At 45.7% G+C, this 25,817-nt stretch overlaps 1 protein-coding gene across 9 annotated transcripts in view; it reads right to left on the bottom strand.

The window, feature by feature from the left end:
- The window catches only part of SGPP2 (sphingosine-1-phosphate phosphatase 2), a 108,034-nt gene that overhangs the window by 6,468 nt on the left and 75,749 nt on the right, over nt 1–25,817 (bottom strand). For 8 of the 9 annotated variants that reach the window (XM_042950284.1, XM_042950289.1, XM_042950285.1 and 5 more), the window contains 2 exons: nt 21,126–21,305; nt 17,935–18,024 (listed from right to left, as the gene is read on the bottom strand). In XM_042950284.1, the coding sequence (XP_042806218.1) occupies nt 17,935–18,024; nt 21,126–21,305 (270 nt within the window). Of the gene's footprint in view, nt 1–3,267; nt 3,320–17,934; nt 18,025–21,125; nt 21,306–25,817 lie in introns of all 9 variants that reach the window. The other variant, XM_042950287.1, reaches the window with a different exon arrangement.

Genomic DNA, 25,817 nt, shown 5'->3' with positions numbered 1-25,817 from the left:
TCACAAATGAATTCTGTTCGTCTCCAATGCTTCAGGAAGAGTGGACTCTCTTGGTTCACAGCCCTAGCGTTTGAGGCAACGGTAATCTCAGCCAACGTGGCTGCTGGCATAGAGGTTTCTCCCTGCTAGCCAACACAGTTGGATTTTCTGCCATAAAAGGTGATGTTGTAATAACGACGGTTTGTTATTTTTATAAGGAAAATACTTGAACCATCGCTTATGAGCTTTCTAATTCGGGGCTCTAAATCTTTAGTAATAAAATTATCCTAAACAGCTTCTAAAAATAAGGACTGTAACGCTTGAAAATTCAGGAACAACTTTTTGTGTTAATTTTTCCGAGCTACTCAGTTCGCAGAAACTATAGAAACTGACAAAAATCTCCATTTCAGAATTGGATCTGCTGTTTTGATTCTGGAAAATTCTAAACAAGCAGGTGATTTCTTTGGAACCTCTGCTGTTTGGCACAGCACATGGGGCTAGAGAGAAAACAGTTCCCAGGTCTCTGGAAAGGCAAAGACGGGCTGTGGGCAGGGGTCAGTGCCGAGGGCACAAGGGCAGAGGTGGGGAGCCAGGAGCCAGCTCTGGGACAAAGCTGTCCTGAGCAGGTGGATCTGACAGGCAGGGTAGGGAGAAGAGAGGGAAGGGCGCAGGTGACTTACAGGGAGATGTGACTGGCACGGGAGATCAGGAAAAGAGCTGGTGACAAAGCATGGGAGGGAAGGACATGAGGGCAAAAATGGCAGAATAGACATTCCTTACTTTGCAAAAAAAAAAAAAAAAAAAATCCCCACCAAACGTCTTTCCATAGAACATATATAATTAGACTAGAAACTGCACAACAAATACACAATTCACTGCCTTGCCCCAATTATTCCACTCCTAGGAAGTTATTCTAAAAAAAATCCAAAGAAAATAATAAAGCCGTTCACAAAGATCCACGTATAGGGATGATTCTCATTGGATCGGTTCAATTCACAACCAATCAAGTCAACTAAGTAACACATGCCTCACCGTAGAACAATCCGAAAATAGAAATAAGCAAACATAGCACAAGGACTGGGGCATACATTGTAACAATAAAGAATTGGGAAAGAGGCAAATCAAGCATGCTGTATTAAGACAAAAACATGTACTGCTTTCTTATTTAATAACCTAGCATGAACATTTTACATTTGAGAAGATACACTTAGGAGCCGTATTTTTTATGGTTTCAAAGCACCCGTAAGTGAGATAATATCAAGCAGGATGCAAACTTTCCATAAAGGATGTCCTAGATTTATATAAATATATACTTGCATGGATGGATAAAACGTCAGAAGGGATCAACTAAAATGTTAAAAGTAGTTGTTTTTTTTTTTCCTATTTGCATGTCACAGATGATGATTATCTTCTCCACGCTTTGTGGTATTTTGTAAATTTTCTAGTCAACACCTATCATTTTAATATAGTGAAAAAGTAATCCAGGTGAAGAAATCAGGATGTTAAAATGAGAATGTGTCAACACAGCTGAAAAGAAAAAATACTTAACTGATGCTTATAAATTTTCACATCACGCCAAAAAAATGAAACCCCCCATGCATCTATAGGACACTCAACGTATCATTCCCCCACGACGTAAGTAACATTTAAAATAAAGGCACATAAGCTCCATGGCCAGGATTGTTTGAATCCGAGCACATTGTTTGAAAATATAATAAATCTTTAATTTACCATCCTGGGTTTAAGCAAAACCTTTCAAATTACTTGGGAAAAAAAAAATTACAGGGGACTACCATTTTCCAAAGTTACTATGCAGAAAGATGATTTTTGTCCCTATTCTCATTTTCACTTATAAAACTGAGTATTTAGATAAAAGCTTGAGCTTTATTGTGTCTCATTACAGAAAACGATGATAAAGACAGGCAATCTGGAATGTTCAGGAAAGAATGCTAATCAAGCTAGCCCAAGCATCGGGGCGAACTTCAGTGAGTGCTTATAGAAAACATAAAAATCGTGTTTTTATTCTTAGCCAAAGGGAAACACGCCTCCTGGTGAACATCTCTAGATATTTCAGCCACAGGCCCCAACCCTGAGAACTGCCAGCGTTTGTGAATTCGGACCCTACATGTCATTCCCATATGCAGCTCACTGGGCCAAATTCACATTCTATCTCCAAACATCTTCGCTGAAGAATGCTATTGAGCAGACCAACACAACACAAGGTTAGCTAACTAGAAAGAAGTGGGGAGAACAAACCCATTCATTCAATTGTTAGGAAAGAATGCATTCAGATCTTGGAACCATTTATGCCGAGGGGTCCGGGATTCTGGCATCTTCCCCTCCGCCAGGTCCCCCGCAGAGAATGTGAAGGGCCCTCTCTGCCCTTGGCCGCCTTCACAGAGCGAGCTGAAGCCAGGCGCAGAGTAAAAGCCAAGACCTATTTCTTTGTACGTGCAGTGAATGCTCTCAATGTGAGCAGACCCTGACATGAAAAACAAACTAGAAAAAAAAAAAAAAATCCCAAGCTCCTACAAATCTTCTAGCAAATAACTTTCAGTGACAGATCAAGGTTTCCTAGTTAACGCCCTCGGAATACTCGCTCGTTGCCCCGCTAGCCCACAGTTAATTCAATTTCTGAGAATAATGTCGATGAGATTCAGTAAAAGCCAAATGGAAAGAGGGAGGCAACACTGTTCATGGATATGAATATGATTACAGAGAGAAACCTGCATGTTATGTGATTAGCATACGTATAGAGGAGAAAGAAGGAATGCGTAAGTTGAAAAATATTAATTTCCTACTGAAACCCACCACTGTTCACAGGGACCAAGCAAAAGCAGATTTACCTTGCCACACGGTGTGAGCAGAAGCAGTAGAATGTCCTGAAATTCACGGCTCTTTGAATGGGGGGGGGGGGGGGACTCCGTCACTGATGCCCCTCCCTGCCGTGTCATGACTGTTGTCTGCACCACCTGATACCCAAGCACAAATCTAGGACTAAGGATCATGAGGCATGGAAATCTATGGCCATAAAGAGAAAGCCTGGAAAAAGACGTCTTAAGTTTTTTCTCAGTTCGTTTTAAAAGTTTATTTATTTGAGAAAGAAAGAGAGGGCACGTAAGTGGGGTGAGGGCAGAGAGAGAGGGAATCCCAAGCAGCACAGAGCCCAACGACAGGGCTTGAACTCACGAATCATGAGATCAAGACCTGAGCCGAAATCAAGAGTCAGATGCTCCACCCACTGAGCCACCCGGGGGGGGCCCCCAGGAGGACTTTTTGAATACTCACTAAGCTCAGGAGTCACTGATGAGGGAGAAGAAAGTATGCCAGCTTTCGCCTTCTGCAATTTAAAAAGAAATGCTCACTTTCCAAGTGAGCACATCTAAACCTCCATTAGAAATTATGTTGACATTTTTAACAGAAAATGGTTTTCTGTAAGTGTGTTAAGAAAAGTTACATGAAACTTGGACATGAGGCAAAAAAAATAACCTTTTTTCAGAGAGAGAGAGAGAGAGAGAGAGAGAGAGTGAGCACAAGAGAGCGAAGGGCAGAGAGAGAGGGAGAATCCCACAGGGGGCAGAGAGAGAGAGAAGTGGGGCTTACCCAGGGCTCGTGTTTGTTTTTGTTTTTTTTTTTAACCTGAAGCAGGGCTCATGTTCACCCAAAGCGGGACTCGAACTCAAGAACTGTGAGATCATGACCTGAGCCGAAGTCAGATGCTTAATGACTGAGCCACCCAGGCTGCCAAAAATAAACTCACTTCAATGTCATATGGGGGAAAAGGCCATCCAAGGATTACAGAAGAACAGTGCCCCGTTCACTACTGATTAGAGGTCTCAGACTTCACGGAGTGACAGGCGAGTTGACAGATTTTCATTTGGCAGAGGTGCAAAAGATTTCCGTCCAGCGGAAATGATAACCCCAAAGGTTACAGTTTGTTACTCTGTAGGATAGTAACCAGTTTTGTACATAACCCAGCAGTCTCCAAGTAATACTTACTAAATTGTAAGTACTTAGTTCCTTATACCTTGCTGGCTCCATCATTAATTAATCAGTTGAATAAAATCTTTGACTCAGTTTATATGTGGGCAAGAGTTATGATTTTCCCATTTAAAAATTATCGTCTAGCAAGTAATTATTTCAATGGTTATTCCTGTGACTAATTATCTTGGATGATTGAATATGTACATTCCATATAACAACAAACAACAATGGTTTTCTTGTTTTACGTTGTATATTCACTGCTTCGCTAAACAAGCGAACAGGGCAGGTGTTAATTTTTTTTTTTTTAACGTTTATTTATTTTTGGGACAGAGAGAGACAGAGCATGAACAGGGGAGGGGCAGAGAGAGAGGGAGACACAGAATCTGAAACAGGCTCCAGGCTCTGAGCGGTCAGCACAGAGCCCGACGCAGGGCTCGAACTCACGGATCTCACGTGAGATCTCACGTGAGATCATGACCTGAGCCGAAGTCAGACCCTTAACCAACCGAGCCACCCAGGCGCCCCCAGGTGTTAATGTTTCTTAATGTGATGACACTATAAGATACTACTGCATGCTTTTTACAATATCAATATTAACTAGAAATATATTTAGGTATATGTGTCTAAACTTTAGTCCATATACAGCATGAGTTAGGAAATAATCATCTGCTTGTCTTGGCTTCACAGAATCGAACAAGTCCCAACAGTAGACCTTCGTGAAACAGACAGAATTTCCCCACCCATAATTCGCATTAATATGAACAGCTCTAACTATGATGAATCACAAGGCTAGGCGGGTCAACAGGATTATGACATTAGATCAAACAAGCTTCGAGACAGGTTATAACATCATCTTTGACAACTGCTAAGCAGCTTGTAAGAATGAAACTATAGGGAAGGACCATCTGCTTCAAGACACAAAAGGCACTGTCAAACATTTAAGCGATTTTTCTCCAATCTGGGTGGGCAGAGGGGCCTCTGAGCAAGAAGAGAACAGAAGAAAGTCATGTTCAATGCAATAGAATTGAACAGGCCCATGCAGGTTGAAATTTAATTGGCGTTGTCCCCATATTTGCTGGGAGATTGTGTGTAGGGTGTTTCGGTGCTTTTCAAATCGTATCTTGCATTAGAACCTGCTGGGAAGCTTCCTAAAAGTCAGGTTCTGATTCAGTGGGTCCAGGTGGGGCTGGAGAGTCTGCATTTCTTTCTTTCCTTCCTTCCTTTCTTTTTCTTTCTTTCTTTCTTTTGCTTTCTTTTTCTTTCTCTTTCTTTCTTTCTCTCTCGTTTATTTGAGAGAGACAGAGAGAACGAACAAGCAGGGGGAGGGGCAGAGAGAGGGGAGGGGCAGAGAGAGAGGAGGGGCAGAGAGAGGGGGACAGAGGATCCAGAGCGGGCTCTGTGCTGACAGCAGCGAGCCTGATGCGGGGCTCGAACTCATGAACCATGAGATCATGACCTGAGTCAAAATCAAGAGTCAGGTGCCTAACTGACTGAGCCACCCAGGCACCCCGAGAGTCTGCATTTCTAACAAGCTCCCAGGTGATGCTGAGGCTGCTGGTCAGGGGACTACAATATGAATGCCCAATACCATCTCACCCTGCTAAAAATCCCTGAGGCCAGCATGGGCTTTTCATGGTGAATGTAGCAGGTCAGAGCTTCTGGAGTGCTTTTTTGGAATATGCAGAAGAGTACGATTTCGGAATCATAGGAGTACCACACAAAGGTGAGACTATAGCTTTTGAAAGTCCTAAGGTGATAGTCTGATGTAGAAACTCTTGTGTGTAGAACCAGATACAAGAGAAAGATCTGAAGATTCTTTGTTGACCTAGTGCTCATATTTAGAGGAAAAGTAAATCTGTGCCAGTCCTTTGTCACTGACCTTAGGAAATGCTGGCCTGAACCCTTGAGTCCTGGCTCCCTGTGCAAAATAGAACTTCTGGAGGGCACGGTCTGTGGCCCTTGCATCCCAGTAGGAACTGGAGATTACGAGAGACTTGAAAAATATCAGTCTTGCTTTGCAGACCGTCCTAGTGATGTCAAATACAGTCATGTGGTGTCCTTGATGAGGCTGGACAATCTCAATTACAGGATTATCGCTTCCTTGCCACTAAGTGTATGCCAAGTGAGAAGGCGAAACTATGTAGCTTTATTAAATGGAGAAGTGAGATCCAGGATACAATGAGGCATAAGACTGCGGTACACGGGTGATCCTTTGCACAAGCGTGGCGAGAGCTCAGAGGTATGGCATGGAAACCAAATTGTGCCATCAATCAATGCGTATGAAATAATATTGTGGAGGCTTCGGGTTTTTTTTTTTTAAAGAATCAAATAAATTGCAGCACTTACAGGAAGCCTTGTGTGCATTTATGAATATGATACATGAGGGGCACCCAGGTGGCTCTGTCGGTTAAACATCTGACTTCAACTCAGGTCATGATCCCACAGTTCACGGGTTCAAGTCGCGCATCGGGCTCTGTGCTAACAGCTCAGAGCCGGGAGCCTGCTTCGGATTCTGTGTCTCCCTCTCTTTGTCCCTCTCCAGCTTGCACTCTATCTCTCAAAAATGAATAAACGTTAAAAAAAAAAAAAAAAAGAAATATGATACATGAAGTATTCACTTCCTTTCTGAATTGAGCATGTTTTAAGGAACATTCCCACGGACATACATAAACACAGACCTCAATAGCATTTTGAGATTAAAATTAAATTCTGGACCTTATGTTGACTTTCAGAGCATAGGATTCAAGGCAGCCCCTTTACTCCTGTGCATCTGTCTGCTGTGGCCCTGTTCACGTTCATGTCCCAGAAGGACATACTTTGTTAATAAGACCAGTTCTCAGGCAGTTTGACAGCTGCAATGGATAAACAGTCCCTTTGCCCTTTGCGGCCAGTGAAATAAATGCTATTCTTCTCTAAGGGCAACCTGAGCCAGCACAGCTCTAAACTCTTCGAGGTGAGTTTCATCTTCTGAAACAGCACCACAGAGAAGGGATGGATGGATATGAATTCTGCTGAGAACTCAGTTCCCTTTTTCAGTCAGATTTGGGAGGTGGGATTATACCAACTAAGGGGAATTTTTCTAGTCAACGGTTTGCCAATTTAATTGAGGCCCAAACAATAAAAGGACGCAGGAAGTAAGCCCTTTGAAACTCATGTATTGGTTTTATTGCCAAAATTAAGTGTTGTTTCTTTAAAAAAAAAAAAAGGTGGGGGCAGACAGTGCAAGAAAGAAACACTAAGACAGGCAAATTCCCAAAGAAGAGTTAACATTCATGACAATAAAGTCTAAAATCTTCCTTCTGGGAAATCCTCAATCCTCATGTAAATAATAGTAGAGCTCAAATATTTAGTAATTCATCCATCATGATTCAGCAGCCATCATGTGCTTTTATTTTCAACTGACTATTACATACCAAGCAATATATGAGGATAGAGGAAGAGTAAGATACAGTCTCTGTCCATTAAACAGAAATAGCTTTATTGTTTTTCTCAAAAACAAGTCAGGCTCATTATTAAAAATGCATTGCAGGGGACTCTATCCATAACCACCCCCCGACACGCATAATTTCATAACTAATGGCACCATAGACTATAAGCTGTTCTGTAACCTGCATTTTTCATCGACAATATGCCATCCAGATCTTTTCATGATTACAGAACTGCATTACTTTAATGGCTATAGAACATTCCACTCTATGGAAATACTATACTTAACTAGATCTGATTGATGAACATTTAGCATGTTCTTGTTGTGTGCTATTAAATGCATTAATAAACATCCTGGAGGGTTAGGACAGAGTGGTAATTAAAAGCACAGTTTTGAAGTTGGACTGCCTGGTTTTCAATCTCAATCCAATCTCTTATCAACTACAGGGCCTTGGTCAGGTTATTTGACCTCTCTTGCTTCCTCTGTAAGCCTGGGAAAACAATAGCACCCCCCCACCTTGTAGGGTTGCTATGAGATAGTTAATATATGCAAAGCACTTAGAATGGTGCCCAGCAGATCATAAGAGCTTTATAAATGTTTTCTATTATTATCACTATTGTCACTTTTACACATGTGCGATTATACGCTTTAGAGTAAACTAAAATTGGGATAGAAGCCCAGAATACTAAGAATGTGCACTTTAGACAGCCATATATTCTGCAAAATGCCCTCCAAAAGCCTATACCAATGGATTATCCATATCTTAAAAAATAGTCATCCTGGCTTGACAAATATGAAATCTGGAAACTCACTGTTATCTGATCAAGCTGGTTACACTGACTTAGTACACACTGTGGGCAGGTAGAAATGGCAAAAATCCAGGTCAGGGATACTGAAGGAAAGGACACAAAGAATTCTATACCTAGCAAAAATATCCTCCAAAAGCAAAAGTGAAATAAAGCCATTCTCCCCACCCTCCACCTCCCGCCTCCAAAAAAAAAGAAAACAAAACCCAAAACCAAGAGAATTCACTGCCAGCATAACCATGCTAAAAGAAACACTGAATAGACTAATTTAGGCAGAAAGAATTGAGATGCCAGATGGAAGAATAGAACTGCAGGAAGGAATGAAGAACGGAAAAGATAAACATGTGGATAAGCCTAAATGTATGTTAATTATAAAACAATAAAAATAAGTTCTTGTGGGCTTTAAATATATGTAGAATTGAATTTCATTTAATGGCTCACTATTCCCAGGGAATGGTAAAGGTACTAATTTCCATTTGACTCACAAATCAAGGCTGCATGTTATAATCTCTTGGGTAAACACTAAATGATCTGTAAAGGCTTTTTTTTTATTAAACAGTTTTTTTTTTTAATGTTTATTTTGAGAAAAAGAAAGAACATGAGCAGGGGATGGGGCAGAGAGAGAGGAAGAAACAGAATCTGAAGAGGGCTCCAGGCTCCGAGCTGTCATCACAGAGCCTGAAGTAGGGCTCGGACTCACGAACCACGAAATCACCACCTAAGCTGAAGTTGGATGTTTAACCGACTGAGCCACCCAGGCGTCCCAGGACTCTTTTTTTTAAAACTTCTTTTAAAAATATTTATTTTTGAGAGAGAGAGAGAGAGAGAGAGAGAGAGAGAGAGAGAGAGAACGAGCAGGGGAGGGGCAGAGACAGAGGGACACACAGAATCTGAAGCAGGTTCCAGGCTCTGAGCTGTCAGCACAGAGCCCGACGTGGGGAAATCATGACCTGAGCTGAAGTCGGACCTTTAACCGACTGAGCCACCCAGGCGCCCCGGAAAGACTTTCTAACAAGCTAATAGAGGATCAAAAATAGGAGAGTTAAAATACTTGAACATCGGAGGACTTTTACCACCTGACTTCAAGACTTATTACAAAGCTAAAGTAAATAAGGGGGTGGTATTAGCATCAAGACAAATAGGCAAGAGAGCGGAGAGTATATACATAGAGAGTATCACAGTCACTTGATTTATGACCAAGTTGATGCTTCAGCGAGTGGAAAAAGGATAATCCCTACAAACGGTGCCGAGCATATCTGGTATCCCTACAGAGCAAAGATGAATCCAAATCAATTCCAAGCAGACTGTAGATCTAAATTAGAAAAGCCAAATACTAAATCTTCTCAAACATAAGAGAGTATCTTCATGACCTTACGGTAGGCAAAAGTATCTTAAGCAGGACACAGAAAATTACAAACATAGGTGTGATAATTGGACTAGGTTAAAATTAAGAACCTCTCTTTCCCTAAAGACACCAATAGAGTAAAAAGGCAAGCCATCAGATGGGAAAAGAAATTTGCCATACTGTACAGATATCTGACCAGTTGGTCACCAATAGAGACAAGCAACCCAGTAAAAACAACAACAACAACAACAGAGGTCAAAAGAAAAACAGGCACTCCACTAAAGAGGATATATAAATGGCCAATAAACATATGAAAAGGGACTGAGTGTGATTATTCATCAGAGAAATCAAAATAAAAGCACAAAGGGCTACTGTTAGATACCCACGGGCATAACTACAATGAAAATGGTCGACATCAGGCGGGTGGGCAGAGATGCGGAGAACTGGAAATCTCATATACCACCAGTAGGGGGTGGAAATTGGTATAGTTCTTCAGGAGACACAACAGTATATCCTAAAGCTGAACACTCCTTATGACCTAGCAATTTTACTTGTGCGTTCGCACCCAATGTGAAAATGTACGTATTTGCTCTAAAAGCCACGCAAAAGGGAGTTCAGAGTAGCATCATTTACCATAACCTCCAACTGGAAACAATCCAAAATATCCATCCTTAATAGGAGGGATAGAGTGTGATATGGGCATACATTCTAATACTCTACGTCAGTAAACATGAACGGACTAAAGCTCTATATGACAACATGGGTGAATATCACAAAGAAAATGGTGAGTAAAAGAAGCCCAAGGCAGAAGCGTACATAACACAGAATTCCATTTATCGGGTGTTCCGCTAAGGGATGGTGTCAGAGAACTGGGGTGTGGGTACCTTGAGGGAGGTGCGGTGTAGCGGGCCTGGGGGTACCGATGTTAAATGTGTAGGATTCTTCTTTTCTAAGAGGGTACATCTGCCTTCTGGAGAAGGTGAATAGTGTATAAGTTTACTGAACTAAACCGAATGCTCCTTATGATTGAATTTGATTCAGAAATGGCTCCATTCTCGGGTTTCAGTGGTTAGTTGAGAATCACAGCAAATCACTCCACCTCTCCGCCCTGGGACAAACTGGTTACAATTTACAAAGTTGCAAGAGGGATAAGGTGCAAGTTCATGCCAATATTTTCTGGAATGCCAATATTTTGTGGAATATTTTCACAGCTGCAGTGAGCATCATGGTCGAAGTTTGCATATATATATATTTTTTCCCAAGGGGCCAAAGAAGCTCTTTTAAAAATGTGTAAATACATGGGAAGGTCTGATTCCTTTTCCAAAAGTTGATCGGACAGATTTTGAAGCCAGTGCATTTTCTGTTAAGAGAGGCGTACAATTATAAGCTTACAGAAAAACATCACCCTTCAGTGAAACCGTAACACGCTGTATACTCCAAAAAGCAAGAACCTAATGAAAGAAAGAAACCTCTGGACACTGGGCTTCCATGGAAGGTTCAATCCAATCTCTTATTCTTATGTTACTAGTAACTGGAACTCACCTAAAACACAGATGCAACCCAGTAGTGCTGGATCTCAAAGCTGTGCTCTGTCCCTGGACGTGGCTGTTTTTATTCACGTAAGCAAAAGTGAATGCAGTGTCAATACAATTCTAGACTTCGAGCATTTGCCCGAGTTCCCTCTCTCCACAGTCTGAGAGATAAGGGCACTCTGGGGACGTTCTCACTGAGGTAGACTACCTGCTTCCCTCTGGCCACCTTGCCCATCTGACTCCACCGTGAGGGACCATCTCTGTAGCTGCTGGCCTCGTCCACTTGGGCTCGGCTGCCCGGCCATTAGCCTCAGATAGTTCCCTGGCCTTCCTCCCCAGGCAGCCTAATTGCCACTTAATGGTCACGTTCCCTCAGGTCTGACCACACACCAGACTAGAACAGTTTCGTAGGCCAACCGGTTTCTACCGCCGCAGAAAGGATACAAGTGGCTTCTGGTCGGAGGCGAACCGGCCCAGTACCGGTCTGTGTCTGCTTCAGTCCTTTAAATTTTGGGGTCCTGCCCTGCAGGACCGCTGGCCTCTGGGTGATGCTAGTGCTTTGACCAACTTCTGCCTTTGCCTAGCTTCTGCGGGCTGCGTTCGAGGCTCAGTCTGGCTCCCCTCCGGGATCCAGAGCCCTCCTGTGGGTCCCCTCAACTCACACTTGCAGAACAGATGGAAAACCGGGCCCCAACTGTGGCTTTTTGGACAGGGTGGAGAAAGGAAATAAAAAATTAATTTGCCTGTGCTGATGGCTGGGAATACCTACCACAAGCAGTTCTTACTGGAAATGCCCTAATTTTAGTTTGATTAATACAAAAACGTAACAGTGTCTTCAGTTTCCCATTATATCACCCTAACAAATGGCTGTGTGGACTTCTATAGTGGTTAACTAATAACGATTTAGTCTTTACAAAACCCACAACAGCTTTAAAAACAAGAGAGGATGAATGCTTTACCATGAGTACTTATTACTTTTGAAACCAGAAACAATTCTCTATTTTCATAAAAGGGTAAAAGTACGTCTCTTCAAGGTAAAGAAAACAACAATATGCATAATAACATAGTGCTCCAAAACACAACGAAATTCCCTTTTTATCTCAGTAACGAACTTATCCTACAACAGAAAGTAAGGCTTGGTTGGGTATAATTTATATTATAATTAGCTTTCTTTTCCATATTAAGAAAGGCAGTTTGAAGTACGCTTTTTTTTTTTTAAAGTAGTTTCAAAGAACTTGAAGAAAAAAAAAAACAAACCACCAAAAATGCTCTAGTCCAAAGCCAGGATACAGTTTTGTATGCGCTGCAGATAATTTAATATTTGAGAAGCCTTTTCAACCTTCTCCAACTGCAACCAAAACTAAAGCAGTACTTAGAGGAACGAAAGAAATGAGTAAGCAAATAAAACCCAATATCTATATAATTATCCACACATCAAACAATTCAGGGACAATAAAATAGAAGAGCATTTCAGCTCATTCAAGTTCAAAATAACGGAACAACCATTCAAGAATCTCACAACAACAAACCTTGTGGCTAATTTTACTGTTAACGTATTGGGGATGATCGCCTTATCAGTCAAAAGACTTAAAATCAATTCTGTACAAGTTGATTAATTTCAGGCATCGAAAACGGAGTATGATCGACCTTCTTGATTTGCTCTCATCCTCCTTTCCCCACATAAACAAGTATAATGTCCAGTTTTGAGTCCTTGAAAGAGCAGGAAGATGCAATGGTGTCAATGTAGAAAGGGTACCCCTGGGTACCTCTTCTGAGGACAGATCCATTTCATTTTGGAGAAGTGCCCCTCCTACAGGCCAACCCTAATCCTAACCCTGACCATCACCGTCTATCACAGCCCTTGCTCACACACGCTGGCTCCCCACCCAGCTGGACCAACCACCATCTCTGGAACCCTCCAAAAACATTTAACGCAGCAATGGGCTCATTGTCCGGGCCAGGCCATTAGACACTTTCCGGAAATTCTCCCCACTGCAATCCTTTCAGGAATAAAACAAAGAAGTTAAGCCCAGAGCTCCTTGGGTCTAGCCTCAGAGAGAAGACAGCCCAAGAATATGAACCCACCATGTGAAGAGATGTGCAGAGAAGCTTAGGAAAGCATAGGGAGACTTCCGACAAAAATCTAGACCTCAGGTCCCATCCTCCCAAGGGCTACCTGTACCTCTACCCTTCCTACAGTGTGTTTATAAAAGCCAATACATTTTCAAGGATGCCTGGGTGGCTCAGGTGGTTAATTGTCTGTCTCTTGGTTTTGGTTCAGGCCATGATCTCACAGTCGTGAGATCGAGCCCTGCATCAGGCTCTGCACTGGCAATGGAGCCTGCTTGGGATTCTCTCTCTCCTTCTCTCTCTCTTCCCCTTCCCTGCTCACACTCTCTCCCTCTCTCTCCTTGCTCTCCCTCCCAAAATAAATAAATAAACTTAAAAGGAAACAACAACGACTTTTCCTTTAAGCTTAAGTGAGTTTGAGTTAGTGTCTATTCTTTGCCCTCAAGGAGTCCTGACTCGCGCAGATGGTAACCACTTGGGTTTGGGCATTCTCAGGAGTGAGAACTTTCTAGCCCCTGTTTTCAGGGCACTGCCTTTGTTAGCCCACAGGGGTGGCTTCTGGGGTCTGGTTTCTACTCTGGGTCCCATTCCCCTCACTGAGGCTCACTGGCCCAAGGGTAGCACCCAGGGCAATCAAGCTTTCATCTCTGGAAATTAAGATTTCTGACGTGAGAGAGAGGTTGTGGGGTTCTTTGAACAGTGGCACTCTAGTGGGGGAGGAAGGCGCTCTCAGACGCCCTGGTTCTATCCTTCTGGAGGCTTAGCTGCTCAACCCTGAGTTTCATGAGCGGAGTTCCATGAGCTGTCCCAGTCCTTCCAACGCATTCTGCCCTCTCTTCCTTTATTTCCCTCCGCAGCTGGCTACAATTGGTTTACTCTTCAAACCAAGAGAACGTGAGATCACTCACACACACACACACACACACACACACACACACACACACGTTTCCGTAAATCGTTGGTTAGGACACCTTTCCCTATGGGAAATGTAAGACTTCAATAAAAATCAGCTGGAGCAACGATGAACTTTTTACCTTGACCAAGCCGAGAGGTAGTGTGGCCCCAGAGGCGGTTCATCAGCGGCTCAAGGATGTCATCAAGGCCACCGTGTTCTACCCCCGTGTTTTGCCACGAACAGTACCGACTTCTCTCCGAGGTCGATTCCCCTAGAGCTCACAGATGGCTTCAGCTTACAGCTGCGGCCACCTGTGGCATTATCCCCATCCAGCAGGAGATGGAGACACTTCCCCGTGCACGGGACTGCATAATCAGATACGGAAATAAGATTCTAGCAGTGGTGTGAGTCAGAATTCATTCAGCTTGGTGACCACCCGAGGAGCGTGGGAAGGCAGGAGCCAGGGCGGTGCCCAACTTTCTCACTGAGACATCTTGGCAGATGAGACACCCATCTCTGAGGTGGGACCAGAGCTGGTTTGGCAGGATGGTGACACCACGCGTAGGTTCACTCAGGCCTGCCCAGGAGTCAGCCGGAGCCTGTCCCCGAAGCCTTGACATCAGAGAGCAAACCACTCACCCCCTGACACGCAGTGGTTCCTTCAGGGGCGAGATAAGTACATTTCCGCGCTGCTTGAATTGCTTCCTCTTCGTGCGCAGACGGCCATTTGCATCAAGCCATCAGCTACCTGCCTGACTTACGAGCTGGGCACGTCCCGGTCGTGGGCGATGAGAGCAGTTCACGACGTGGACGTGGCAGGTGCTTGCACAGGCTCTCTCTCCACCTGCCTTCCACCTTCCAGCTCCTTCCGTGCTCACAGCCAGTTCTGCAGGACAGTTAGTCTAATCAATGGCTCTCAACCCTGGCTGCACATTAAAATCAACTGAGGAGCTTTGAAAAAATACCAATGCTTAGGATCTGTGTGTGTGTGTGCGTGTGTGTGTGTGTGTGTGTGTGTGTTGTCTCCATTCTTTAGGTATTGTGGATAACGCCGCTGCTATGCATGTGGGTGTCCAAATACCCCCCGGGGGAGATTTTAAAAAAGCTTTCCCCGGGATGTGACTATGCAGTCACTGAGAACCATTAGTGCGAGGCAGTCCCCGGTGGCTGCAAGGGGTCCAGGAGGGAGGCCCGGCCCAGCTGCTCCACGCGAAGTACAGTACTTGTCACACCAAGGCGTCAGCAGCTCGCACATCTGTCACCATCAACACGCAGAGACTCGGGAGGGCGAGGTAGGGTTTGTTTCCGTGTGTATCTCGCAGATCTGGCTCCCAGCCCGGCACCTGCAGTCAACTATGCAGCTGCTGCTGAGTGACAAAGACTTGCCAGTCCGTAATTTAACTCGATCCTGCGATTAAAAGGAACTGTTCCCTCCTGCTACTAGGAATTACGTACCGTCACACCCTGGCCTGGGCCTGCGTCCGGCTCTAAGATCTTTATGAAATAAAATTCCACGTGTGGGAGAAGTCCCGGGGCGGGGGGGGGGGGGGGGGGTGGCGATGGCGCCACGGGGTGGGGGTGAGGGTGGGGACGAAGTTTCTACAGCTTTGCTCCAGTTTCTTCTGGGACGGATGCCCCAAAGAGAGCAGCTGGGCCTGTTCCTTGCAGCTGAATGAGAGGCTTCAACAGTCTTCCCTGCAAATAGCTGCTGCCCCATCCCCATAACCCACTTTAAAAAGCAAAGACAGGCACCGAGCTGTGTCTTTCTTGAGGTGGGTTTTCTGTGCCCTTTACTCATGTCCGCGGTTCCACATTCTCGTGCTGATGCTGGTTTGCATTTCAACCTGAATTCTCGGGATCACTTTTTAGGAAAGCCTGCGGAAATTAAAAAGTAGCCCCAGATGAAAGGAATGCCAAACACCCGCGAGAGCGCTGGCTGGTTCCACATTGAGGTCCACGGCTGTACTTGGAGGGACCCTCCTCCTAATGCGAAGCAGCGGTGTGGCGAATTGAGAATGCTCCCCTCTCCCATCCCCTGTCGGCTCAGAGGCCAGATACGCTGTGCGTGTGACGGGACGGGGACCTCAAGGACGAGTCTCGGGAGGGAGATGAAGCGCCTGGTCCCCTAACTGCTCCTCTAGCGTCTTCAATGTCTGGTCGGGCCAGAATGAGGATGGGGCGGAAGCTGCCGGGTTGTGCAAATTCAGGGTCAGAGCTGGCCTTTATTTAAAATATGGATATCCTGGGGGCGCCTGGGTGGCTCAGTCGGTTAAGCATCCGGCTTCGGCTCAGATCATGATCTCACGGTTCGTGGGTTCGAGCCCTGCATCGGGCTCTGTGCTGATGGCTCGTGGAGGCTGGAGCCTGCTTCCAATTCTGCGTCTCCCTCTCTCTCAAAATAAATAAATAAACTTTAAAAGAAAAACGTGGGCATTTTGTTTATCATGGACATTTTTTGCATTAATTTTGCTTTTTTTCTAAGTGTTCCATTAAAATCATTTATCTTGGTCGCGGACTTGTCTGGCGCTCCCTCCATGTGGCACCTGGCCTGCCTCCCCGGAGGCCCAGCCCTGACTCCAGTGGCTTTCGGCTCTTCCTTGCTTTTCTGAGTTAGCCTGTGCTTTAAGGGGAAAGCACGAGGGTCTCTCACCGCATCCCGTGCGGCCATAAGCCCCCTTTCTCTGGGTTTACATCCTCCCAGCCTCTGCCTCTGCTCATTCTCACAAGCTCTCTCAATCCATCTGTTCACCTCTGCTGCTTCTGCCCCCCGCCCTCCCCACCCCCCACCCCCGCTCCCCGCCACCCTTCTTGCGATGACCAACGCCAGACACCAGGAGGACAGGCAGGAGGGTGGCCTTTCCCTCAGAGCCATTTTCTGCTAACACAATTTTTGAGCCTGACACAGAGAGTAACACAATTAGCAAGGGCCCATTCCGTTCTAGAGAAATCTTTCTTGTGCCAATTACGATGATAAATAGTGCCCTGTGGTTAGCCATGGCCAGCCTCGTGCTCTGGAACTCCAAGGCAGCTGGCTGGCACACCCGGAAACAGAGCTCTGAGGTCACTGTAACCACACGAACCGCCGCAGCCCGGGAAACATACGCAATTCGGTAAAAGGGTAGGCGAACCTTTAAACGCAGACACGTCTCTCTGTGTCACCACAACCGCCAGCCCAGAGCGGTCTGGAAAGGAAGCAAGGCCTATACTTCTGGGCTCTTTTGACCCGACGGGACCCTTTCCCTGGAGGGGGCAGCTGAGATCCTTACAATCCAGGCCCGTCTCTGTGAGGACCTAAGTGGGAAGCCGTATCCACAAGCTCCCATCCTTGACCCTGGGCGTTGCTCCTGCACCACGGGTAAACCAGCATGAAAAGAAATCAGCTGAGCCTCTGTTGTCATTCTAGCCAATCTTTCGAGTCAGGAGAGCCTAGCCCAGCTCAGCCTCCTCGATATTATCTTTCTTTTTTAATTTTTCTATTAAAATTTTTTTTTAATGTTTTTACTTTTGAGAGAGAGAGAGACAGACAGAATGAAGAGTCGGAGAGGTGCAGAGAGAGAGGGAGATACAGAATCCGAAGCAGGCTCCAGGCTCTGAGCTGCCAGCACAGAGTTTGACACGGGGCTCGAACTCACACACCGAGAGATCGTGACCTGACCCAAAGTCGATGCTTAATCGACTGAGCCATCCAGGCGCCCCTCCCTGGATATTATCTTAGCGATTCGTTATTATTATTACGCAAGAGTCACAACATCATAATTACTTACCTCACTGGCCTGATGGGAAGTATAAGCACGTATGCAAATAGCTGTAGAAGTATACAGCGTAAAAAACACACCGACACACTGGCCGCGGTGTTATTTGGACAGTCACCCCAAGACCTGCCCACAGGGACTTACCAGGACCGTGTGCATCCCAGTGTAGACTCTGCTGAGACACACCAAGGTGGAAAACACCACAGCCATCAGCAACCCCAGAACAAAGGGATACTGTCGGGGGGAGAAGAGAAAACAAGGCGATTAGACCATGCTCACGTAGTTTGACGCCGTGGGAGGAGAGCATCCTGGCTTAATAGCCACCGGAGTCAATCTCCATTTCCCTAGACCAGCAGTCTGATGGTCTAAAACCATTTGAAAAGTGGGGAAAATGGAGCAAAGGAAAGGGGAGGGCGCCCAGGACCGTAGCGCTGGGAGGAAGTTTCACAACATATAAACTATAAACCTACCAACGAGACTTCGTTAGAACTCGGCCTTAAGCCAGTTTTAGCGGAGTAAATCGTTCTTTTATTTCGACCTATTCTTCTCCATAGAGTAACATGTATGAAGTATACAGTGCTGAGCGAGGGGCAAGGCGGATGGGCCGTACCACCACCTGGAAGCCCAACCAGCTCCGTCCCCGCCGAGTGCTGTGTGGTCAAGTTTGGCAACAGCTGGCTCCCTAAGGAAGCCCAGGGACAGTGGGCCCAAGCGAAGAATGGGCACCTTTACATACGGATGTTAAGGCAAAAATCCAGACTTCGCTAAATCTCAACATTCGCTGGCGGGTAACAATGAAGCCAATGATGAATCTCATTGAATCTCAACAATGAATCTCAACATTCGCTGGCGGGTAACATGAGCGGAAGAATCCGGCTCGTGCGGAGTCATATAAGGAACATGCAGATATTCTGCTCATAAACAGAGACGTAGAGATAAAATCCATGTGCTTCAAGCACTGACGTCTGTGGGGTTTCACGGTGAGAAGGGTAAAGACGACAGAGAGCTGTCGATATTACGGGAGGCTCTGTACAGTCACCTGCTCCGCCAATCGACACACAACTCTGCAAAGTGGGTTCTATCATTAGGTCCATTCCACAAATGAAGACAGCCTTAAACTCGATAACCCTTACACCGCTATTGAACTTTGGCACAAAGATGCCTTCCCATTACTCATCCCATTTGACCCTCACAATAGGAGCTGGGCTCAGAGAGGCAGACTGTGCCCAAGGTCGCACAGCCGGTAAAGGGTAAGAGTCAGAACCGGAAGCCACAATTTCCATCTCCAAGCCCAACGCATTCTTTTTTGTTCTTTTTTAACGTTTATTTATTTTTGAGAGAGAGAGAGAGTGCTATCGGGGGAGAGGCAGAGAGAGAGGGAGACAGAGAATCCGAAGCAGGCTTTATGCTATCAGCACAAAGCCTGATGGAGGGCTCGAACTCATGAACCGGGAGATCATGACCTAAGCCTAAGTCAGATGCTTAACCAGCTGGGCCACCCAGGTGTCCCCCCCAACACATTCTTTCTGATTTAAGATGTGAATACAATCACACATGGTCGTACGTCTTTTCTTAACATTTATGATTAACCGGGTCTCAGATTTTAAGAAAAAGTGTTAAGTAATGAGTTAATGCATTCAGAAGTTAGAGTTTGGGCATTAGCCTGAACACGTATAAAGAAACCAGATTTAGAAATGTTACAGCAAAGAACCCAAATAGCTACACATATTTATCATTAAAAATTGACTAGGAAGGGGCACCTGCATGGCTCAGTTGGTTAAGCCTCCAACTTCAGCTCAGGTCATGATCTCACGGTTCGTGAGTTCGAGCCCCACATCGGGCTCTGTGCTGACAGCTTGGAGCCTGGAACCTGCTTCACATTCTGTGTCTCCCTCTTTCTCTGCCCCTCTCCCACCTGTGCTTTGTCCCTCTCTCTCTCAAAAATAAACAAACATTGAAAGAATTTTTTAACTAAAAAAAAAATTGAGTAGGAAAGAAGTCTGCAACAACTCAGGCTGAAAACTGCTACATCATGGGAGCTGAAAAGCATTTTTAAAGGACCAAGTGGCCTTGAAACGAGTATATAAATGGTTCTTGTTGCTGTTTTCTTGCAGTCCGCTGCTACTTGAGGCTTTTTTCGTGTGCAATGTCAGCACGCTCACCGGCCTCTCTGGATGATGAGGACCAGCCCTGGGCCCACCGTGTCCTGCTGGGGCAGGTGTCCTGCGTATCATGGAGCTCAGAAGTCTGCGTTAAGTTAATTCAGACAGGCAGTACTGGACAGCTCAGACATTCTGACCCTGGCGTGACGTCTAAGTTACAGCAGAAGATTATACCTGGTTGGATATATTCCTGGGACCCGTCCCTTTCCCATCCGGGAAACTCAGGTCTGACTCCAGGTGACCAGGTAGAAGACTCCAGAGGCAGAGAGCCAGGATCCAGCGCTAATCCTGTCCTTGTCCAACTACATCAGGCTGACCCCCCCCCTAGTTCTGCACAACGTAGAACACAGAACGGGCTTCGAGGGTGCAGGGACAAGGCGAAACGACACTGTCGTTTACATACATGACTGCTAGGTTTAACGAAATCTAAATTTTCCAGAGAGTAAAAGGGAAAAATTATTAAATTCAATGCAAACGTGGAGCCAAACTCCTCAGGTAGGCAAAGCAAAACTTGACCGCGGTACTGACGTAACTTTTGAAAGGTCTGACTGTAATCGGCATCTAAGCAGATATTCATGAAGTGAAATTCTTCCGTTTTCAACAGTTATTAATCTCTTGTCATTTAGAGAGGAATCTAGAAAACACGGAGCCATTATTTCTAATGGTTGAGCCCCAACCAGGGGCAGAGGCATCCTTAGGAGCCAACGGGGGGGCACAGACTCTTTCCTGCCCTGGGCCCCGGGGAGTCTAGCAAGAGGATTTATCGGGTGGAGTCATCTCAGCCCTGGAGGACCATGTACGAGGATCATAAGCTCCTCACGTCTGCCGCAAACAGAAGATGAGAAAACCGATCACGTACTGTCTGGTCGGGAGCTCTGGTGACGGTGCTCTGGAGGGCAGATGCCACACCCTGGATCCCGGGGCAGTCCATGTCATGCTCGTTGGGGGGGGGAGGGGGTGTTATTACTGGGGGGTGTGCCTTTCACTCTGAGGCACAGCCTGACTTGGATGCTAACCCATATGTCCCTTTCTCTACGAAGAAACTGTCACTGATGGCTCAATACATTTCAGTCCCCCCGAGTCTCGATTTCATAAACCTCAAAGCCCCTCAGAAAAGACAACTCTGAAGCAAAACCTCTCTTTGCCACCTCACGGCATGGGTGGCGGCCTCACCTGGTATCTGTCCATCGTAGAGATGAGGAGGGTGAAGGAAATGGTGGTGGCCGCCATGGCGTGGGTAGATGGCATTCCATACTCAGCAATCACTCTCTTCTCCAGTTTCACGACGGGAGGGGAGAAGGGGCGGGGCCACTTCAGGATGTCCTTGGCCATCTGGCCAATATACATCACCAACTGCAAAACCAAAGGACGGGGGTGAGTCTAACCGAGTAAGTGAAATCCCTCGGTTGTGTGAATTTATTTGGGGGATCCCAGTCTGTTGGCGGAAATCCCCTTCCTCTCTGACCCAGCTACCTCCTGGGAAAGTCTTGTAGGATGCGTCTTAGTCCATAAAAAGAGAAACAGGCCGTCTGAACTCCAGAAGACCACTGGGCCCCTAAGATAGGACATTAACGCATACCTTAATTTGAATGATATACTCAAAAAGCATTTCCATAGTTCCTATGTGTGCCAGGTACTGTTCTAAGAGCTTTACAGATGTTAATTCACTTAATCCAGTGACACCTACGGAACGCAGGTAGAGAACAAGATTCGAATCCAAGGAGTTTTGCTTCAAAATCTGTGGCTTATGCCACCATGATAATACCTCAAAACCGGGAGAGTTCTCAAATCAGACAGTCTTTGTTCTCAAGTTTTAACCAGAAAAGTGACTGTTCTGGGGCACCTGGGTGGCTCAGTTGGTTGAGCATCCAACTTTAGCTCGGGTCACGATCTTGCGCTCGTGGGCTTGAGACCCATATCGGGCTCTGTGCTGACAGCTCAGAGCCTGGAGCCTGGTTCAGATTCTGTGTCTCCCTCTCTCTCTGCCCCTCCCCTATGTGTGCTCTGTCTCTCTTTCTCTCTCTCTCAAAAATAAACATTAAAAAAGAAAAGAAAAGAAAAGAAAAGAAAAGAAAAGAAAAGAAAAGAAAAGAAAAGAAAAGTGATTGTTACAGAGCTTCTGCTTAAGAATTTTTGGGGGGGCACCTGGGTGGCTCAGTCGGTTAAGTGTCCAACTTCAGCTCAGGTCATGATCTCACGGTCTGTGAGTTCGAGCCCCATGTTGGGCTCTGTGCTGACAGCTCAGAGCCTGGAGCCTGGTTCAGATTCTGTGTCTCCCTCTCTCTCTGCCCCTCCCCCATGTGTGCTCTGTCTCTCTTTCTCTCTCTCTCAAAAATAAACATTAAAAAAGAAAAGAAAAGAATAGTGATTGTTACAGAGCTTCTGCTTAAGAATTTTTGGGGGGGCACCTGGGTGGCTCAGTCGGTTAAGCGTCCAACGTCAGCTCAGGTCATGATCTCACGGTCTGTGAGTTCGAGCCCCATGTCGGGCTCTGTGCTGACAGCTCAGAGCCTGGAACCTGCTTCCGATTCTGTGTCTCCCTCGCTCTCTGCCCCTCCCCCACTTGTGCTCACTCACTCTCTCTCTCTCTCTCTCTCAAAAATAAATAAACAAAAATTTTTTCAAATGGTACTCTATTTTTGAATCTTACACTGTTACTCTAAATGCACGTAGGCAACACACTGGATATAATTTAATTTCTTTCAGTAATCAGGAGCATCAGTAAGATACACGGCAGGAGCATTTCCAACCCTCAAATACAGACAACTCAACCTAGAGTTTTCTCAAGTGATTGTTCACGATGACATTAATGAAGAAACGGCTCCCCTCCCTTCTTTCTCTCAAAGCACAAGATACAAACCAGAATTCGACTTCCGTTCCCCTTCAGGGACGAACAGGGAGGACTATCAACCACAGACTTCCTTTGGCAGAGAGCTCTCGAGGACACTTTCAGGATCAGGCACAAAGCCGGAAGAGCAGCCCCTCTACTCAAGCCTGCATCTGCCATGCGAAGTGTGGCCTGAAGACGGGCCGTGTGTGCCCCACCCTGGGCCCCGGTCTCAAATGCAGCATCTCAGGCCCCAGCCCGGACCTACGGAATGAGAGCCCGGCTTTCACAAGACTCTCAGGTGGCTCGTGTGCACATGAGAATTCGAGAAGCCCCACGTGACACTGTATTCTCGCACGGGTCCCTTTGTCCCGGGCTTTAATCATAAACCTCCTCATCTTACCACGACCGTATTGATTTTACTAGGCCTCTGTTCAGCTCGTGATGGGTGGAGTCACCTTGCTTTTTGGGACGAGACCGGCCATGAATGCTTTAGGGCCTGGCCACATTCTGGTGCTTTCTTTTAGCTCGCTTAATTCTGAGCATTATTCCAGCGTAGTCACGTCCCCCAGAAGGCACTGCTTATGTTTTGTGCCCCACTGCCATTTTGCTCTGGGTTAAAAAACCAAGAACCACTGTCTGTGCACAGCAGGCCAAATCCACAGGCTTTAAAGCCTCAGTGACAATCACTGAATTCCATAGCTGCGATTTCTAATCGGACTTTGAAATTCAACCTCTTTACCGTCCCCTTATTACCAGGAACTACTGTCCTGGAAACCGGCTCGCTCTTTTATGTTTCCGCCTCCCTCCTGTGAACCTGTAAAAACCGCATCAGACTGACAATTATGTGTGGGGACGGAAAACTTGCAGCCATCACCGACGACCAGGAATGTCTCAGAAGCCGCTTGAGATCCATTTCTCAACACTGGCCCTTCCCCACTCACCAACGAAAACAAAATATTGCAGGCACGGTAATTCTAGTTTGCTTAAGAGTACTTAAAATCCGCAGACAGGAACCCTTGAAATCATTAAGTGAAGACAGCCAGGGGGCCTGCAGACAAATTTTTAAATTTCCTTGGAGTTCACAAGTCCCTCTGACTCCGCTCCTATTTTGCCTGCTACGTTTGAAGGATGTTTTTAAGAATGAGGACAGTTGTTCGTTTCATTTAAAAAAATATTACCGCCGCATATTGTTTCTGACCCATAAATTTCAAATACCAATTACTGTAGTGACAGCTCTCCTTAAACAGAAAATAGAGCCCTATTTTTCAAGTCCTAGGGAAGGAATACCTCTTGTGGGCCGGGGAGTCCTGTCTCTGCCCTCGCATTCATTACAGGGAAGCTACAATGAGCCGAGCCCTGTATGAGGTCCCCGTGACACAAACAGGTCTCATCGTAATGCCAACACGCTTTGAAAAAAATTATCCAAAGAATCCTATGGAGACGTATATATGTAGAGACAGAATGAAGGAGCCAGAACAAAAACAAAGAAAAAAGAAGTACATACTGTATGATCTTGTTTTTATAAAATTCTTGAAATGTTAACTTTATAGCACAGAAAGCAGACCAATGGTTGCCAGGAAGGCGGTAAAGAAATTACAAATGGGATATGCACCTAGGCCAAAATACTCCAACCTGTACAGTTTAAGTATGTGGAAAGTTTGCAAACACACTAATTATAGAATTGGACATTTTCGATGGGTGGGTTGTACAGTGTGTGAATTATACCTCAATAAAGCTGTTAAAGACGTGTTTATTGTAGGTCAATCACATCTCAACAAGTGGTTGCCTTAGCTTGGGTTGCCATAGCAACTAAACACAGGCTGGTGGCTTATAAACAAGGGAAACTTGTTTCTTATATTCTAGAGGATGGAAAGTCCAAGATCAAGATGCCAGCAGATCTGGTATCTGGTGGGGACCTGCTTCCTGGCTCACAGACAGCCATCTTGTCGCTGGGTCCTCACATGGCGGAAGGAGTGAGGGAGCTCTCTGGGGTGCCCTTTACATGAGCACTCAGCCTATTCATGAAGGTCCACCCTCATGACCAAAGCACTTCCCAAAGGCCCTACCTCCTAATACCATCCCATTGAGTACTAGGTTTCAGCATGTTAACATTCCAAAAGTTCTTCTCAGGTATGAGGAGATGTGCCGGTGGGTCTGGCCATGAGACACTGTATGGAAGGGCATCTGGATGTTCAGCTTACTAGTACGTTCGGGGAAGAGGCATAGCCAGATCTGATCTGTCCTCTGGTGTCCTGGGCAGAGTGGGGGCAAAGACATCAAGACTAAAGGGAAGGAGGCCAGGTAAGAGAATATTGCAAAATCCAGGTGAGAGATAAAGGTGGGATCAAGGTCAGCAAAAGTGGGGCAGCAGACAGAATTTTTAAATGCTTTGGGGCGCCTGGGTGGCTCAGTCGGTTAAACGTCCGACTTTGGCTCCTGTCACGATCTCACGGTTTGTGAGTTTGAGCCCCGCGTCAGGCTCTGTGCTGACAGCTCCGAGCCTGGAGCCTCCTTTGGATTCTGTGTCTCCCTCCCTCCCTCTCCTCCTTCCCCGCTCTCACTCGGTCTCTCTCTCTCTCTCTCTCTCTCTCTCAAAACTCAACACTAAATTTAAAATAAAAAGAAGCATTAAAAAAAACTTTTTAAGACAAAAGAATTTCAAACAGGTTTACAAATGTAAGAATGGCAAGTAGAAATTATTTAAATAAAAGAGGAAAAAAACCCCAGAAATGGATGGACTAGGGACCCAGAGGTGATTGTGCACACAGACGTGTTTCAGTTCAGAAGAGCTGAACTACAGGTCCTCACAAGGGACATGCTATCTCCTGGCAGACATTCCTGATTAGCTCGATGATTACGGGCACCAGCAGCATTAAGAGGGGGGAAGGCCAGGGATACGATACGCCATTGAACGCACAAGATGGTCACCCTAGGAAATCGTTCTTTGTGTCCAATATGATTCTTGAGGGCTCTGCCGACACCCTTGTAGGTGAACACCTATCTGTAATCCTCTGAAGGGAGAGCCTAATTCTCTG

This window comes from Panthera leo, chromosome C1 (assembly GCF_018350215.1).
Source record: "Panthera leo isolate Ple1 chromosome C1, P.leo_Ple1_pat1.1, whole genome shotgun sequence".
NCBI lineage: Eukaryota > Metazoa > Chordata > Mammalia > Carnivora > Felidae > Panthera > Panthera leo.
Note: the sequence above shows the minus strand (reverse complement) of the source record. Positions and strands in the feature narration are given on the sequence as shown.